Source organism: Tachypleus tridentatus, chromosome 7, assembly GCF_004210375.1.
Source record: "Tachypleus tridentatus isolate NWPU-2018 chromosome 7, ASM421037v1, whole genome shotgun sequence".
NCBI lineage: Eukaryota > Metazoa > Arthropoda > Merostomata > Xiphosura > Limulidae > Tachypleus > Tachypleus tridentatus.
This window is the reverse complement of record NC_134831.1, coordinates 110,589,314-110,608,710: the sequence shown is the minus strand read 5'-3', so window position 1 is coordinate 110,608,710 and position 19,397 is coordinate 110,589,314. Positions and strand designations below refer to the sequence as shown.

Genomic DNA, 19,397 nt, shown 5'->3' with positions numbered 1-19,397 from the left:
TATAAAGAAATACAACCTGTTTTAACATTACAACTTTACCTGTAATGATAAAATGCACATTCTTTGTGAACAGCTTTAATCAAAAACAAATTTTCTGCAATGTCAAATGGCTACAAACAATTAATTTTAATTAAAGCCTTCATTCATGGTAATTAGAATCTTAACAAGACAATTGCTAAAGATGTTTGAACTATGAAAGAGTGTAATATCAGGTGTGTTAAAGGACAGGCTGATACTGACTTTATAAAATGACACCTGAAGGAAAATAAACTTGAACTATGAAAGAGTGTAATAACAGGTGTGTTAAAGGACAAGCTGATACTGACTTTATAAAATGACACCTGAAGGAAAATAAACTTGAACTATGAAAGAGTGTAATATCAGGTGTGTTAAAGGACAAGCTGATACTGACTTTATAAAATGACACCTGAAGGAAAATAAACTTGAACTATGAAAGAGTGTAATATCAGGTGTGTTAAAGGACAAGCTGATACTGACTTTATAAAATGACACCTGAAGGAAAATAAACTTATTATCAACCATTTATTACAGGTTGGTTAAGATTTTTAGATAAAAACGAGTTAATTGCTATGTAGAAATGAGGTTATACCTTCAATTTTATTATCAACCATTTATTACAGGTTGGTTAAGATTTTTAGATAAAAACGAGTTAATTGCTATGTAGAAATGAGGTTATACCTTCAATTTTATTATCAACCATTTATTACAGGTTGGTTAAGATTTTTAGATAAAAACGAGTTAATTGCTATGTAGAAATGAGGTTATACCTTCAATTTTATTATCAACCATTTATTACAGGTTGGTTAAGATTTTAGATAAAAACGAGTTAATTGCTATGTAGAAATGAGGTTATACCTTCAATTTTATTATCAACCATTTATTACAGGTTGGTTAAGATTTTTAGATAAAAACGAGTTAATTGCTATGTAGAAATGAGGTTATACCTTCAATTTTATTATCAACCATTTATTACAGGTTGGTTAAGATTTTTAGATAAAAACGAGTTAATTGCTATGTAGAAATGAGGTTATACCTTCAATTTTATTATCAACCATTTATTACAGGTTGGTTAAGATTTTTAGATAAAAACGAGTTAATTGCTATGTAGAAATGAGGTTATACCTTCAATTTTATTATCAACCATTTATTACAGGTTGGTTAAGATTTTTAGATAAAAACGAGTTAATTGCTATGTAGAAATGAGGTTATACCTTCAATTTTATTATCAACCATTTATTACAGGTTGGTTAAGATTTTAGATAAAAACGAGTTAATTGCTATGTAGAAATGAGGTTATACCTTCAATTTTATTATCAACCATTTATTACAGGTTGGTTAAGATTTTTAGATAAAAACGAGTTAATTGCTATGTAGAAATGAGGTTATACCTTCAATTTTATTATCAACCATTTATTACAGGTTGGTTAAGATTTTAGATAAAAACGAGTTAATTGCTATGTAGAAATGAGGTTATACCTTCAATTTTATTATCAACCATTTATTACAGGTTGGTTAAGATTTTAGATAAAACGAGTTAATTGCTATGTAGAAATGAGGTTATACCTTCAATTTTATTATCAACCATTTATTACAGGTTGGTTAAGATTTTAGATAAAAACGAGTTAATTGCTATGTAGAAATGAGGTTATACCTTCAATTTTATTATCAACCATTTATTACAGGTTGGTTAAGATTTTAGATAAAAACGAGTTAATTGCTATGTAGAAATGAGGTTATACCTTCAATTTTATTATCAACCATTTATTACAGGTTGGTTAAGATTTTTAGATAAAAACGAGTTAATTGCTATGTAGAAATGAGGTTATACCTTCAATTTTATTATCAACCATTTATTACAGGTTGGTTAAGATTTTAGATAAAACGAGTTAATTGCTATGTAGAAATGAGGTTATACCTTCAATTTTATTATCAACCATTTATTACAGGTTGGTTAAGATTTTAGATAATGTAGAAATGAGGTTATACCTTCAATTTTATTATCAACCATTTATTACAGGTTGGTTAAGATTTTTAGATAAAAACGAGTTAATTGCTATGTAGAAATGAGGTTATACCTTCAATTTTATTATCAACCATTTATTACAGGTTGGTTAAGATTTTTAGATAAAAACGAGTTAATTGCTATGTAGAAATGAGGTTATACCTTCAATTTTATTATCAACCATTTATTACAGGTTGGTTAAGATTTTTAGATAAAAACGAGTTAATTGCTATGTAGAAATGAGGTTATACCTTCAATTTTATTATCAACCATTTATTACAGGTTGGTTAAGATTTTAGATAAAAACGAGTTAATTGCTATGTAGAAATGAGGTTATACCTTCAATTTTATTATCAACCATTTATTACAGGTTGGTTAAGATTTTTAGATAAAAACGAGTTAATTGCTATGTAGAAATGAGGTTATACCTTCAATTTTATTATCAACCATTTATTACAGGTTGGTTAAGATTTTTAGATAAAAACGAGTTAATTGCTATGTAGAAATGAGGTTATACCTTCAATTTTATTATCAACCATTTATTACAGGTTGGTTAAGATTTTAGATAAAAACGAGTTATTTGCTATGTAGAAATGAGGTTATACCTTCAATTTTATTATCAACCATTTATTACAGGTTGGTTAAGATTTTTAGATAAAAACGAGTTAATTGCTATGTAGAAATGAGGTTATACCTTCAATTTTATTATCAACCATTTATTACAGGTTGGTTAAGATTTTTAGATAAAAACGAGTTAATTGCTATGTAGAAATGAGGTTATACCTTCAATTTTATTATCAACCATTTATTACAGGTTGGTTAAGATTTTAGATAAAAACGAGTTAATTGCTATGTAGAAATGAGGTTATACCTTCAATTTTATTATCAACCATTTATTACAGGTTGGTTAAGATTTTAGATAAAAACGAGTTAATTGCTATGTAGAAATGAGGTTATACCTTCAATTTTATTATCAACCATTTATTACAGGTTGGTTAAGATTTTAGATAAAAACGAGTTAATTGCTATGTAGAAATGAGGTTATACCTTCAATTTTATTATCAACCATTTATTACAGGTTGGTTAAGATTTTTAGATAAAAACGAGTTATTTGCTATGTAGAAATGAGGTTATACCTTCAATTTTATTATCAACCATTTATTACAGGTTGGTTAAGATTTTTAGATAAAAACGAGTTATTTGCTATGTAGAAATGAGGTTATACCTTCAATTTTATTATCAACCATTTATTACAGGTTGGTTAAGATTTTAGATAAAAACGAGTTAATTGCTATGTAGAAATGAGGTTATACCTTCAATTTTATTATCAACCATTTATTACAGGTTGGTTAAGATTTTTAGATAAAAACGAGTTAATTGCTATGTAGAAATGAGGTTATACCTTCAATTTTATTATCAACCATTTATTACAGGTTGGTTAAGATTTTTAGATAAAAACGAGTTAATTGCTATGTAGAAATGAGGTTATACCTTCAATTTTATTATCAACCATTTATTACAGGTTGGTTAAGATTTTTAGATAAAAACGAGTTAATTGCTATGTAGAAATGAGGTTATACCTTCAATTTTATTATCAACCATTTATTACAGGTTGGTTAAGATTTTTAGATAAAAACGAGTTAATTGCTATGTAGAAATGAGGTTATACCTTCAATTTTATTATCAACCATTTATTACAGGTTGGTTAAGATTTTAGATAAAAACGAGTTATTTGCTATGTAGAAATGAGGTTATACCTTCAATTTTATTATCAACCATTTATTACAGGTTGGTTAAGATTTTAGATAAAAACGAGTTAATTGCTATGTAGAAATGAGGTTATACCTTCAATTTTATTATCAACCATTTATTACAGGTTGGTTAAGATTTTTAGATAAAAACGAGTTAATTGCTATGTAGAAATGAGGTTATACCTTCAATTTTATTATCAACCATTTATTACAGGTTGGTTAAGATTTTTAGATAAAAACGAGTTATTTGCTATGTAGAAATGAGGTTATACCTTCAATTTAGGTTAAATTATAAAAATGATTTTTTGAAATACTGGGGGCTTTCTTTAAGGGTCAGTCTACCTTAATCAAGCTGTAGTTTCCCTTAAAAGACAGAAGGCATAAAATGGTCTATTGGATAAGTCCATTAAAGTTTTTTTCCCTTCCTCTCTCATGTAAATCCAACACAGACATATTTGCTCGTATTTCATTGTTTTATTTGTATTTTTCTTATGTTCGTGTATGTTTTGCCCCATTAAAATATTTGTAGAAATAAATACACATTTTCCATAACTAGATTTCCTTCAAACCTCCAGTTAGCAGGCCCTAACAAACCACTCTAAATAAATACACATTTTCCATAACTAGATTTCCTTCAAACCTCCAGTTAGCAGGCCCTAACAAACCACTCTAAATAAATACACATTTTCCATAACTAGATTTCCTTCAAACCTCCAGTTAGCAGGCCCTAACAAACCACTCTAAATAAATACACATTTTCCATAACTAGATTTCCTTCAAACCTCCAGTTAGCAGGCCCTAACAAACCACTCTCATAGAAATCCACAAGTTTCAAAAATAATCACATCTTCCTTACACTTCAGCTTGGAACAGTATTGAATAATTTTCTAGTAGGTAAAGATCAGTTGTTTTTATTAGCAAATGTACGTCCTATTTAAAAAAAAAAATATTCATCTCAACTGATCTACTTACAAGTACCTCATATACATGCAAAAACGGCTCGTTTGGGTTGAGAAAATATTTTACCTAAAAGAGCGAACAACGTTTCGACCTTCTTTGGTCATCGTCAGTTTCACAAAGAAAGAAAGAGGTAACACAGCCATAAAACTACGTTCACCAGATAAAATTAACAATGAATTAGACAAAATAAAACAATACTTCATCAACATCAATAAGTTTCCTCCACAAACCATAGAAAACATTATATGCACACACCTAGACAGAAAGTAAAATCAACCAACAAAAGTAAATATATCTCACGAATCACAAAACCATACACTGCTGCATACCATATATTCCGACATCAGCAGACAAATAACCAACATTTGGCAAAAACTAGTAACAAAATATGACATTCCAGTTAATACCAAATTTATTCAAAAACCCGGCACAAAACTGAGGTCTATACTATGTAAAAACTACACTGACAAACACCACACCAACATTATTTATAAAATACAATGTGATAACTGCCACGACTTCTATATTGGAGAAACAAGTAGAAAAATGAAAACCAGATTCAAAGAACATAAAAAGTGACTTTTTCACACGTTTTCAAACACTGCAAGTCAAATAAACACAACATAACCATAGAAAACACTCAAATACTAAATAAAGAAACAAACAAACAAATGCAAAATTAAAGAAGCCTTACTTATACAACAACTTAAACTCAAAATAAACCAATATAAAGAAACGCCTTTATACCTATATTAAATATAAAATAAAATTATATATTCAAACATCTAATACCGCCCTCTACATTTCAACACTCAGTTACACAACCCCTTCCAAACATGTGGTCAGCTTCCGGTCAGTTACCTCTTTCTTTCTTTGTGAACCTGACGATGACCGAAGGTCGAAACGTTGTTCACTTCTCTACGTAAAATATTTTCTCAACCCAAACGAGCTGTTTTTACATATATATTTCTCTACAAGTGGGTTTTCTCGACATCACTGATTACAAGTTCCTCGTTTAGAAACATTCCAAGTATAACGACTAATACTGGAAATATTTAATGAGGCCTCTCTCTTCACTCTACCAGATAAGAAATCTAAATGTAGCCAAGTAAATACATACAAACAACAAAATGGAAGTGAAATGTTAAGAAAACATTTCTATTGTCTTAGACAAATACCCCACCTTTACCCATTCAACTTCAATAAAATAAACATTTAAATATTTATTTAATAAAGTACCAGGTGTGACTGAAAGACTTGACTAAACACAGTTTATTTGTTTGATAAAAGTCAAGCTTACATCTACTACAGTAGTTAAAGGACAACAAAATTTTATTATTTTTACAAGTCTAGTTTGTTATTAATTAATATGATGAACATAGTTGTTCACAAGTGAAATGCAGATTGTAAACCTGAAATAAGCAGTCAGGGTTGACTTTAGAAATTAGTTTCTGGTTGAAAATGAATGAGTGATGGTTGTGATATTAAAAAGTTATTGACTGTATTACCATGACAACAAAGATTATACAACATTTAAATTAACCAAGAGTTTATAATTTGTTCATATCTAAGAGAACCCAACAAGGTTGAATTTTAGGAGGGCCAGCAGTTAACATCATAATTAAACAACACAAAAAACTGTTTTTAAGTCTTTAATTCAGTGATACTAATGTTTCACCATTGTTTTTCCAAGTAAACACAAAATCCAATCCACTATGAAAACATTCAATTTATTCACTCAGCTAACAGTGCATGACAGTCCAAGTACATAAAATGAACATACTTCATGTATCATCATGTTACTGACAACTACTTAAAAATAAAAAGCTCCCATTGTACTGACTGGAATGGTTTAGAACAAGATGTTATAATACATAGAGACAAACATAAAGCAATATACCAATAACTTAAAATAATGCTAATTAAGGTTAATAAAACATGACATTCAAATTCTTATTTCAATATTCCAGCAGCAATGCTCCATAATAGACTAGTCTGTGATGCTAACAGCTTGGAAATGAAAACACTTATTTACCCTTTCATAAACTGCTCCAGTTGAGATAAGTGTTATAAAAACACACAATTACTTATGAAATGATCAAAATAACAAATTATCCAAGGATAAATTTCTGCTCATCCAAAGACATAACTGTTACTCTTATAACATGTTACACTTCATGAAAACTTTAAAACCAAAATTTAGAAATTCATTAAAACAATTAGACTGCATAAACATTTTAACCCCAAAATTTCTCTATTTTCTGACTTTTCTTTTTATATTTTGTAATTCATAATTTACATGTTGATCATCTCAAAACTAAAACAAACCATACACAACTAAACTGGAGATGAACAAAACGATACAAGCAGCATACATTTCCTTATGTTATCACTAACATCAGACACTTTCTGATCAACCAGCATACACTTCCTGATGTTACTGTTAACAATATCAGACACTTTCTGATCAACCAGCATACATTTCCTTATGTTATCACTAACATCAGACACTTTCTGATCAACCAGCATACACTTCCTGATGTTACTGTTAACAATATCAGACACCTTCTGATCAACCAGCATACACTTCCTGATGTTACTGTTAACAATATCAGACACCTTCTGATCAACCAGCATACACTTCATGATGTTACTGTTAACAATAGACACTTTCTGATCAACCAGCATACACATCCTCATGTTATTGTTAACAATAGACACTTTCTGATCAACCAGCATACACTTCCTCATGTTACTGTTAACAATAGACACTTTCTGATCAACCAGCATACACTTCCTCATGTTACTGTTAACAATAAACACTTTCTGATCAACCAGCATACGCTTCCTGATGTTACTGTTAACAAAAGACACTTTCTGATCAACCAGCATACGCTTCCTGATGTTATTGTTAACAACAGTCACTTTCTGATCAACCAGCATACACTTCCTGATGTTATTGTTAACAACAGTCACTTTCTGATCAACCAGCATACACTTCCTGATGTTATTGTTAACAACAGTCACTTTCTGATCAACCAGCATACACTTCCTGATGTTATTGTTAACAACAGTCACTTTCTGATCAACCAGCATACACTTCCTCATGTTATTGTTAACAATAGACACTTCCTGATCAACCAGCATACACTTCCTCATGTTATTGTTAACAATAGACACTTTCTGATCAACCAGCATACACTTCATGTTATTGTTAACAACAGTCACTTTCTGATCAACCAGCATACGCTTCCTGATGTTACTGTTAACAATAGACACTTTCTGATCAACCAGCATACACTTCCTCATGTTATTGTTAAGAATAGACACTTTCTGATCAACCAGCATACACTTCCTCATGTTATTGTTAAGAATAGACACTTTCTGATCAACCAGCATACACTTCCTCATGTTATTGTTAAGAATAGACACTTTCTGATCAACCAGCATACACTTCCTCATGTTATTGTTAAGAATAGACACTTTCTGATCAACCAGCATACACTTCCTCATGTTATTGTTAAGAATAGACACTTTCTGATCAACCAGCATACACTTCCTCATGTTATTGTTAACAACAGTCCCTTTCTGATCAACCAGCATACACTTCCTCATGTTATTGTTAACAACAGTCCCTTTCTGATCAACCAGCATACACTTCCTCATGTTATTGTTAACAATAGACACTTTCTGATCAACCAGCATACACTTCCTCATGTTATTGTTAACAATAGACACTTCCTGATCAACCAGCATACACTTCCTCATGTTATTGTTAACAACAGTCACTTTCTGATCAACCAGCATACACTTCATGTTATTGTTAACAATAGACACTTTCTGATCAACCAGCATACACTTCCTCATGTTATTGTTAACAATAGACACTTTCTGATCAACCAGCATACACTTCCTCATGTTATTGTTAACAATAGACACTTTCTGATCAACCAGCATACACTTTCTCATGTTATTGTTAACAGTATCAGTTACTTTCTGATGAATTTGAAGAGCTCTGAAACATTCAAGTTACCTTGAAAACAAAGAACTGATCTAGAACAGTTTTCTATAATGGTTAGCAAAGAACTCAACCACACATTAGTGAAATACGAGAAACTGACATTTTTATAATAATTACTGTTATGCAGCATGAATTATGTTATATACTAGTCCAATGATATGCTAAAAAGAGAAGAATATAAAAACAAAATATGTTCAGCAGCAAATGTAAAGATATTACTTACCAATGTTAGAGCTTAATATCTGTAAAAAGTACACAGTTACTTTGAGAAACTTTATATATCCTAATATCAAACACTGAATTCATGCATACAATATCTCTTTATGAAGTTTGTTCCAGTACTCCCCCAAAAACTCTTGACAATAGAGACTGAATTTAAGACATTCCTTACATTTGTCCATTTACTGGACAAAAGGCTAGAAGTGGACACTAAACAAATTATCTGTCACGTCCAGTGAAGTAACTGGATATTTGCAATAAAAATCGTGAATGGAGTAAGAGAAAAAAAAATTATATTAATTTAATTAAAAATTCCACTTAACAAATAAACTTTGAAGTACAGAAAAATCCAGACAGTATTCGTGTCTCATACGCTGCAGTCAATTCATTTAAACAGTGATTTTAATTTAAATATTAAGTTCTCATCAGTTAGATAAAACTTAATTTATAGCTGTAGTTTCTGGTTCATACTACAAAAACGTACACAAGTGGTATGATAAACTTAACAAATACATGATTTTAAGATCAAATCAATGTACTTTTAAGCATTACCTTTTGTACACCAGCTGTTTTATTATTTTAACTTTACAAACAATATTGTACATCTATCATTCTTTTTGACACTTTGACTGTGTAACAAGGCAACTTTTGGTTCCACTTAAACTACAACTGTTCTTCAATTTTAACACTGCTCAGATAGTATTTTATCAACCATTTTTGTTCAAAATTGCATTCAAACCTGTTAGTTGTTTTCCCTGTAACCACAAATAATTTTGAACAGTAAATGTAACACACTGGCATGGTGATTTTTTTAAGTGACACTTACTTCATTAGTGCTTTTTCTGTGTTAAATGATAGGCCAAGGATTACAGAACACAAATATTAGGATATTTCTCTTGTATATAATAGAAAAAAAAAAGTGAATACAATCACCTGAAAGTAAGGATAATTCACATTGTTTGTCACATGGGAGCTTTTCAATCCAGTAGTGATGGTAATGAGACCACAGGCACATACATGATAAACAGTTCTGAAAAATGAAAAATCAAACTAACCAACTGCAGAAGCTATCACCTCGCTAACGATGGGGTCCGTGCTACGAACGGCCAGATTCATAGTAACGCCTTCGGAGCTAGCCCCAAGAGCCAACTTAGCTCTAACTAGGACGTCGTGACCTCCTCTATAAACTCCTGCCAGGAAGAGAGTGTGGGCACTCTTTCCTTCTGGCACTTTGTCGGATCGTTCACACGGCTGCATTCCCATGAATTGAATGATGCTCTTTATGGCTTCTGCAAAAACAAACAAACAGTAACTATTTGTAACAAAACACACTTAGCACTAGTTCCAGACAATCATTCATCAACAGTACACAGGTTTATTAGCATTGATCAAAAAATAGAGTAAATAAATGATCTAAGGAAAACAACATCAGAAAACATCTTCATTCATCAGATACTGGTGTTGCTAGTACAATAGTGTTTTAATGGTTCACCAGATATCAATACTAATAGTACAATAATGTTTTATTGGTTCACCAGATATCAATGTTGCTAGCACAATAATGTTTTCGTGGTTTGCCATATGTCAGCATTGCTAGCCCAATAATGTTTTCGTGGTTTGCCATATGTCAGCATTGCTAGCCCAATAATGTTTTCGTGGTTTGCCATATGTCAGCATTGCTAGCCCAATAATGTTTTCGTGGTTTGCCATATGTCAGCATTGCTAGCCCAATAATGTTTTCGTGGTTTGCCATATGTCAGCATTGCTAGCACAATAATGTTTTCGTGGTTTGCCATATGTCAGCATTGCTAGCCCAATAATGTTATCGTGGTTTGCCATATGTCAGCGTTGCTAGCACAATAATGTTTTCGTGGTTTGCCATATGTCAGCGTTGCTAGCACAATAATGTTTTCGTGGTTTGCCATATGTCAGCGTTGCTAGCACAATAATGTTTTCGTGGTTTGCCATATGTCAGCGTTGCTAGCACAATAATGTTTTCGTGGTTTGCCAGATGTCAATGTTGTTAGTACTATAATGTTTTAATGGTTTGCCAGATGTCAATGTTGTTAGTACAATAATGTTTTAATGGTTTGTCAGATGTCAATGTTGCTAGCACAATAATGTTTTAGTGGATTGTCACATGTCAATGTTGCTAGCACAATAATGTTTTAGTGGTTTGTCATGTCTATGTTGCGAGTACAATAATGTTTTAATTTCTTGCTAATGTTAAACAGTAGCACCAATACACTGAGAATAATGATAGTGTCAGAGTAAAACTCACAATGCCAATGATATATAGTTACTTGCACTGTCACAAATAGTAAAAATGTAACAAGAGAACATTAAATCAAACCTTGTTATTATGGTATAAGTCCCGCAACGTCAATGTATAATTATTAAATAGGCCTAGTTAATCTTTACCTTCTGTGCATGTAACAATTCTAAAATATAAATGCAACATCAACAGACAAACCTTGTATAGTTAACTAGTTATAAAGACCCAGAGTATCTACGTAACACAGATGACAAATAAATTATTATACCTTTATCATAAGTACAGATTCATATATGAATACGAAACAAATTTCATATATATTTACAAATACAAAACATCCATGTAACAATTACTGAGTACTGACTGATACCAGTAATGTTGTCTGTTTGTATAGAATAATGTCCTGTTCAAACACTGACCGATACCAGTAATGTTGTCTGTTTGTATAGAATAATGTCCTGTTCAGAACACTGACACGGTCCTGGTACCGGTAATGTTGTCTGTCTGTATAATGTCCTGTTCAAGAGCACGGACTGGTACCGGTAATGTTGTCTGTTTGTATAGAATAATGTCGTGTTCAGAACACTGACTGATACCAGTAATGTTGTCTGTTTGTATAGAATAATGTCCTGTTCAGAACACTGACCGATACCAGTAATGTCTGTTTGTATAGAATAATGTCCTGTTCAGAACACTGACCGGTACCAGTAATGTTGTCTGTTTGTATAGAATAATGTCCTGTTCAGAACACTGACTGATACCAGTAATGTTGTCTGTTTGTATAGAATAATGTCCTGTTCAGAACACTGACCGATACCAGTAATGTTGTCTGTTTGTATAGAATAATGTCCTGTTCAGAACACTGACCGGTACCAGTAATGTTGTCTGTTTGTATAGAATAATGTCCTGTTCAGAACACTGACCGGTACTAGTAATGTTGTCTGTTTGTATAGAATAATGTCCTGTTCAGAACACTGACCGGTACCAGTAATGTTGTCTGTTTGTATAGAATAATGTCCTGTTCAGAACACTGACCGTACCAGTAATGTTGTCTGTTTGTATAGAATAATGTCCTGTTCAGAACACTGACCGGTACCAGTAATGTTGTCTGTTTGTATAGAATAATGTCCTGTTCAGAACACTGACCAGTACCAGTAATGTTGTCTGTTTGTATAGAATAATGTCCTGTTCAGAACACTGACTGATACCAGTAATGTTGTCTGTTTGTATAGAATAATGTCCTGTTCAGAACACTGACTGGTACCAGTAATGTTGTCTGTTTGTATAGAATAATGTCCTGTTCAGAACACTGACTGGTACCAGTAATGTTGTCTGTTTGTATAGAATAATGTCCTGTTCAGAACACTGACCGGTACCAGTAATGTTGTCTGTTTGTATAGAATAATGTCCTGTTCAGAACACTGACCGGTACCAGTAATGTTGTCTGTTTGTATAGAATAATGTCCTGTTCAGAACACTGACCGTACCAGTAATGTTGTCTGTTTGTATAGAATAATGTCCTGTTCAGAACACTGACCGGTACCAGTAATGTTGTCTGTTTGTATAGAATAATGTCCTGTTCAGAACACTGACCGGTACCAGTAATGTTGTCTGTTTGTATAGAATAATGTCCTGTTCAGAACACTGACCGGTACCAGTAATGTTGTCTGTTTGTATAGAATAATGTCCTGTTCAGAACACTGACCGATACCAGTAATGTTGTCTGTTTGTATAGAATAATGTCCCGTTCAGATATCCATATCATCAGGTCTCAGAGAAACAAAAATCTGGTGGTAAATAAACAGAATACTTAATGTTTGAACCACCTCACCCTGTTTAATTTGGGATCTACGTTATGACTACATTTATAAGTGCTTGTTCCATCGTTTGAACAAATTACCAATGTTGTTCCATGTGCCAGTAACAGTGTTAAAGGAGCATCTTTAGTCTTGTTGTCACCACTACTTAAACAGTTAAGCACTTCATTCCAATAAAATCAAACTAAAAATACTGTGTTAAAACATTAATTTTTAAAGAAGTTACAGACGTCTGTTTAACTTCTCACAAAACTACTCAAGAACTGTCAGCATTAGTAAGCCCTGATTATGAAGCAATAGACTGGAGAGAATGCAGCTAGTCAACATTATTAATTGTAGCATTACTCTTTACCAACAAATAATAGGATTGGTTTTTACATTATAACAGGTAACAAGGAAAATAGGTTTGGTTCTTATCTTGTGATCCATAGATTACAAGGTGAACATGTTCAGTTTTGATCCACAGATTGAACACTAAACCATGCCAGGTTTTAACAAATGTTTATTTATGTACTTCCTTCAAACAGGCATCCTTTTCTGTGCATGATGGAAAGCTCTAATGTCTTACATTCAAAATTGTATTAAATTATTTTGTCATATCAATTAGTACAGCAGAAAACCTTAGCTGACATGATATATATACAAGTTTTACATTCTTAAGTCTATGAGAAAATATATTTTAAAACCTTCAATTTCTCCTAGGGTGACATTTTCTATCTGCATCATATTCCATAATATTCACCATACTGTTAAAAGGTATAAGAAATTAAACAAATTATTTACCACAGAATTGTAATTGCTCAGACAAACCATATATTTTAGTCTTCTATTTTGTTTAGTTTTGGAATTAAAAATAGTAAATTAGGCCCATTTTGCCACACCTACCTGTCACTTCCTCTCTTTCAGGATTTATTAACAGTTCCCTCATTATACATAATCGATAGAAAGTCAAGGTTTTCATCTTTCAAAGTATTAATTAACATTAGGTTCTGAATAGATAAATTTCATTCAGAGTGAAAAACTTAATGAGTAACTATTGCACAGTTAGAAAGCCAGACAAATTGTGAAAGGTAATGAAAATTGTCTGCCTTTGCATGTTATGTTATTCAGTGAATTATTTAATTAAAATAAAAATTATTTAGGGTATTAGTACCATTACTATAAAATAGTAGGCTTGTGTGTTCCTGAGAGCAAGAAAAATGAAGATTAGTTAATGTTACTTGTTTTTCATGTTTATTATTAGAAAATAAACTAAAATATAAAAATAAGAATTGTTTTAGATTAGGTAAAACAAATAATAATGTTTCACGAGTTACACGTGCGAGTAATGTAATTCACTAGTTATATGAACTGCATATGCTCTGAGTGATTTACAACTTATAATTTGCAGACAGTAGTCAGACAAGGTTCAAAAGGGTAATTACAAGGGCCACAAAACAATAAAATTTACTTATAAATTGATGTATGTTGTTATAAGCTTAAAACTACTTAGGATAAATATAGTTCGATGTTACATTTGAAATTACTCTAGAAATATTAAAAAAATAGTAATGTAGATTTGTTTAATATTTTATTTTGGTAGTTACGAGGTAGACCAAAGTGACCAAATCCATTATGAGATAGAGTGGAGAAAAATAACAGATGAAATATAAAGTTTTATTTAAAAAAAAAAGTTTGAAATGTATTAAAAGGTCATAGAACTATTCCTTCATAGATTGTTTTGGCAAAGTATTCATGAAGAAACTTTGTAGAATGGACAGCAACTGTTTGTTGTGAAGACGCAACAAGTGCAGAGGACGACGTTTCGAATGTCTTCTGCCTTTCATCTTCAGGTCAGTGTGTGTGTAGGTGTTGCCGGTCTTTTATAGTGTCCTGGTGGATTGTAAAGTGTGTGTTATAATTGGTTGGATTATCACTATTTCTGATTGGAGGAGAGATTTCCTGTAGATTCAACCAATGGCAGCCATAAGTTACTCATCTCTAATCTGGAATCTCTGTTTAGTGAAAGTTTAATAGTTTTAATATAATTCTTTGATTTTTCTTGTCTTCCAGAATTTGTCTGTGTTGATGATTGTAGTTTTCTCCCAGTGTCCAGTTGCTATGGCTGAATTTTGTGTTTTCATGATTCTTGTACTGTCTTTATGTTCTTTTATTCTTGTCGTGAGTTTTCTTCCCATTTCTCCAAGGCATGTATCGTTGCAGGAACACGGAATTTCACATATGACGTTTTTGGGATTCTCTTTGGTAGGTCGAAGTTTTTGTTTTTACCAGAATGAACCTTAAGGTATTGTAGGATTTCCACCAGAATTCTATGTTGAATTTTTTGACTATTTGTTTGAGTTTTTCACTGAAATGTTGTAGGTATGGTAAGTAAGTGGTGGTACTTTCTGATCTTTTCTTTCTGTTGTGATCTTCTTCAAGGAGTTTTTGATGAAGAAGGAAGTGTAACCATTCTGTTTAAAACTCTCTATGATATTTTGGCATTCTGATTCGATGGATGTTTTATCGCAAATGTTTTCTGCTCTCTTGTTTAGGCATTGGATTATATCTTGTTTTATTGAGATTGGATGATAGAACTGCAAGTGTAGGTATCTGTTCATGTGGGTTGGTTTTCTGTATACAGTTATGGTTATTTGTCTTGCTTGTTTGCTGATGAGTATGTCAAGAAACAATAAACTGTTTTGTTCCTCTATTTCCATAGTGAAGTGGATTATTTTGTCTACGGAATTGAGACATTCTAAGAAGGCTGGTAAGTTTTCATGACTGTGGGGCCAATTAACTGGGAGAAAACTGGAATCATAGACACAAACAAATTCTGGAAGACAAAAAAAATAAATAAAAAAATAATCAAAGCATAATTTTATAGTAACACTATTAAACCTTCACTAAACAAAGATTCCAGATTAAAGGTGAGTAACCTGTGGCTGCTATTGGTTGAATCTACAGGAAATCTCTTCTCGAATCAGAAACAGTGATAATCCAACAAATCATAACATGCTCTCCACAATCCACCAGGACATTGACAACATCTACACACACTGAACTGAAGACAAAAGGCATAAGGCTTTCAAAATGTGTCCTCTACATCTGTGTCTCCACAACAGGCAGTTGCTGTCCATTCTACAAAATTTCATTGCCTTAGAGACTATAGTGAAGATATACACACTACATTAAATGTTAGAATTAATAAATCTATAATGATTTAAACAAATACAAAGAGGTCACATGTGTTTGATCAAATTAAAAGTTAGCCTGTTGAGGTGTACTTACGCAAAGATATTATAGGCCTAGTAGTATAATAAATAAACCAAAAGAATCTCATTGTAATCCAATAACAAGGTTTTTCCATAAACTAACTTTTCACAAATAAGGTGACAACACTGCAGTAAAAGTAAGTAAAGACAAAAATGTTTCAAATCTTTAACACTAATATCAGTCTCTTCCTAAACACTTCATTCTAATTTTGTTGCTACAAGTACAAAGTTATTATTCTTGGTGCTGCTGTACAGACCTTTAAATGCATCTCATATTCTAGTTGTGTGCGAGTGTGTCAAGAAATATACTTCATTAATCTAAAACGGTTACACAGGTATCTCCCACCTTCTAGAGTTGTCATAGACGATAAAGCAAATGTGTCTTCCAGTTCGTTATCAGGACCAAGTTCATCCCACGAGGCTGCAAAGTTTGGTTTCAAAATCTTCTGCACGTGGTCTGCCACACACACTTCTAGGTCTTCAAGCTAGTTAGTAAACAAAGACCATTACAAAATGTGTTATACATTAAAACTCTCACAAACACTTGAGAATGTGAATTCAAAATAAAAACACAACTAATCAGAATACAGTTTCTCAATTTTTCAGATATAACCTGTTCACTTCTATCAGAAACTACATTTCAGTCCATAGGGATTCTACACACAAAAAAAAAAAAACAGAAAAAGTTAGTAGAAAAAGAAGTAAACACCTGACCACAACATCCTTACCACATATTCATCTTCGTAACCTTCATCATCATCTGTCTCTCCACTGTTGGGGTCACAGTCTTTCACGAGGTATTTCAATGTATTGCTAAAAGTTCCAGTTGCTGTAACAAAACATGATTTCTAAAACCAATAATTTCTGTGGACAATATTTACTTTACAATTAATACTTGTACACAAACATCACATATGGACATTAATGTTGTATTACTTCAGTAGCAACAAGATAGGTATTAAACCAAATTACTACAGTAGCAACAAGACATATGAAATTATTTCAGTAGTTACATTACTAAACTTGTTAAAAGTTAAACTTTATGACACAATTATCACTAACCACCAGCTGACTTGTGTAACTAAACTTTTTGACAATTATCACTAACCACCAGCTGACTTGTGTTACTAAAGTTGATCACACAATTATCACTAACCACCATCTGACTTGTGTAACTAAACTTTATCAACAAATTATCACTAACCACCAACTGACTTGTGTAACTAAAGTTGATCACACAATTATCACTAACCACCAGCTGACTTGTGTAACTAAACATTATCACACAATTATCACTAACCACCAGCTGACTTGTGTAACTAAACATTATCACACAATTATCACTAACCACCAGCTGACTTGTGTCACTAAACTTTATCACACAATTATCACTAACCACCACCTGACTTGTGTAACTAAAGTTGGTCACACAATTATCACTAACCACCATCTGACTTGTGTTACTAAAGTTGATCACACAATTATCACTAACCACCATCTGACTTGTGTAACTAAACTTTATCAACCAATTATCACTAACCACCAACTGACTTGTGTAACTAAAGTTGATCACACAATTATCACTAACCACCAGCTGACTTGTGTAACTAAACATTATCACACAATTATCACTAACCACCAGCTGACTTGTGTCACTAAACTTTATCACACAATTATCACTAACCACCAACTGACTTGTGTAACTAAAGTTGATCACACAATTATCACTAACCACCAGCTGACTTGTGTAACTAAACATTATCACACAATTATCACTAACCACCAGCTGACTTGTGTAACTAAACTTTATCACACAATTATCACTAACCACCAGTTGACTTGTGTCACTAAACTTTATCACACAATTATCACTAACCACCAGCTGACTTGTGTTACTAAACTTTCACACAATTATCACTAACCACCAGCTGACTTGTGTTACTAAAGTTGATCACACAATTATCACTAACCACCAGCTGACTTCTGTAACTAAACTTTATCAACCAATTATCACTAACCACCAGCTGACTTGTGTAACTAAAGTTGATCACACAATTATCACTAACCACCAGCTGACTTCTGTAACTAAACTTTATCAACCAATTATCACTAACCACCAGCTGACTTGTGTAACTAAAGTTGATCAACCAATTATCACTAACCACCAGCTGACTTGTGTAACTAAAGTTGATCAACCAATTATCACTAACTACCAGCTGACTTGTGTCACTAAAGTTGATCACACAATTATCACTAACCACCATCTGACTTGTGTAACTAAAGTTGATCACACAATTATCACTAACCACCACCTGACTTGTGTTACTAAAGTTGATCACACAATTATCACTAACCACCAGCTGACTTGTGTAACTAAAGTTGATCACACAATTATCACTAACCACCAGCTGACTTGTGTAACTAAAGTTGATCACACAATTATCACTAACCACCAGCTGACTTGTGTCACTAAACTTTATCACAATTATCACTAACCACCAGTTGACTTGTGTCACTAAACTTTATCACACAATTATCACTAACCACCAGCTGACTTGTGTTACTAAACTTTCACACAATTATCACTAACCACCAGCTGACTTGTGTTACTAAAGTTGATCACACAATTATCACTAACCACCAGCTGACTTCTGTAAATAAAGTTGATCACACAATTATCACTAACCACCAGCTGACTTGTGTAACAAAAGTTGATCAACCAATTATCACTAACCACCAGCTGACTTGTGTCACTAAATTTGATCAACCAATTATCACTAACCACCAGCTGACTTGTGTCACTAAACTTTATCACACAATTATCACTAACCACCATCTGACTTGTGTAACTAAAGTTGATCAACCAATTATCACTAACCACCAGCTGACTTGTGTAACTAAAGTTGATCAACCAATTATCACTAACTACCAGCTGACTTGTGTCACTAAAGTTGATCACACAATTATCACTAACCACCATCTGACTTGTGTAACTAAAGTTGATCACACAATTATCACTAACCACCACCTGACTTGTGTTACTAAAGTTGATCACACAATTATCACTAACCACCAGC

At 32.3% G+C, this 19,397-nt stretch overlaps 2 protein-coding genes across 2 annotated transcripts in view; both read right to left on the bottom strand.

Annotated features, from left to right (window-relative positions):
* Positions 1 to 6,443: 6,443 nt before the first annotated feature.
* LOC143256394 (uncharacterized) lies at positions 6,444 to 8,703 on the bottom strand. The gene is made up of 2 exons (XM_076513583.1): positions 7,354 to 8,703; positions 6,444 to 7,299 (listed from the first exon to the last, which is right to left on the bottom strand). Exons 1-2 carry the CDS (start codon positions 8,701 to 8,703, stop codon positions 7,072 to 7,074), a joined length of 1,578 nt encoding a protein of 525 aa, XP_076369698.1. The 3' UTR covers positions 6,444 to 7,071.
* Positions 8,113 to 19,397, bottom strand: part of LOC143256395 (coatomer subunit gamma-2-like) — a 51,374-nt gene continuing 40,089 nt past the window's right edge. Inside the window, 3 exon segments of the mRNA XM_076513584.1 lie at positions 8,113 to 10,263; positions 16,667 to 16,805; positions 17,049 to 17,149. Of these exon segments, the coding sequence (XP_076369699.1) occupies positions 10,025 to 10,263; positions 16,667 to 16,805; positions 17,049 to 17,149 (479 nt within the window). The 3' untranslated portion in view covers positions 8,113 to 10,024.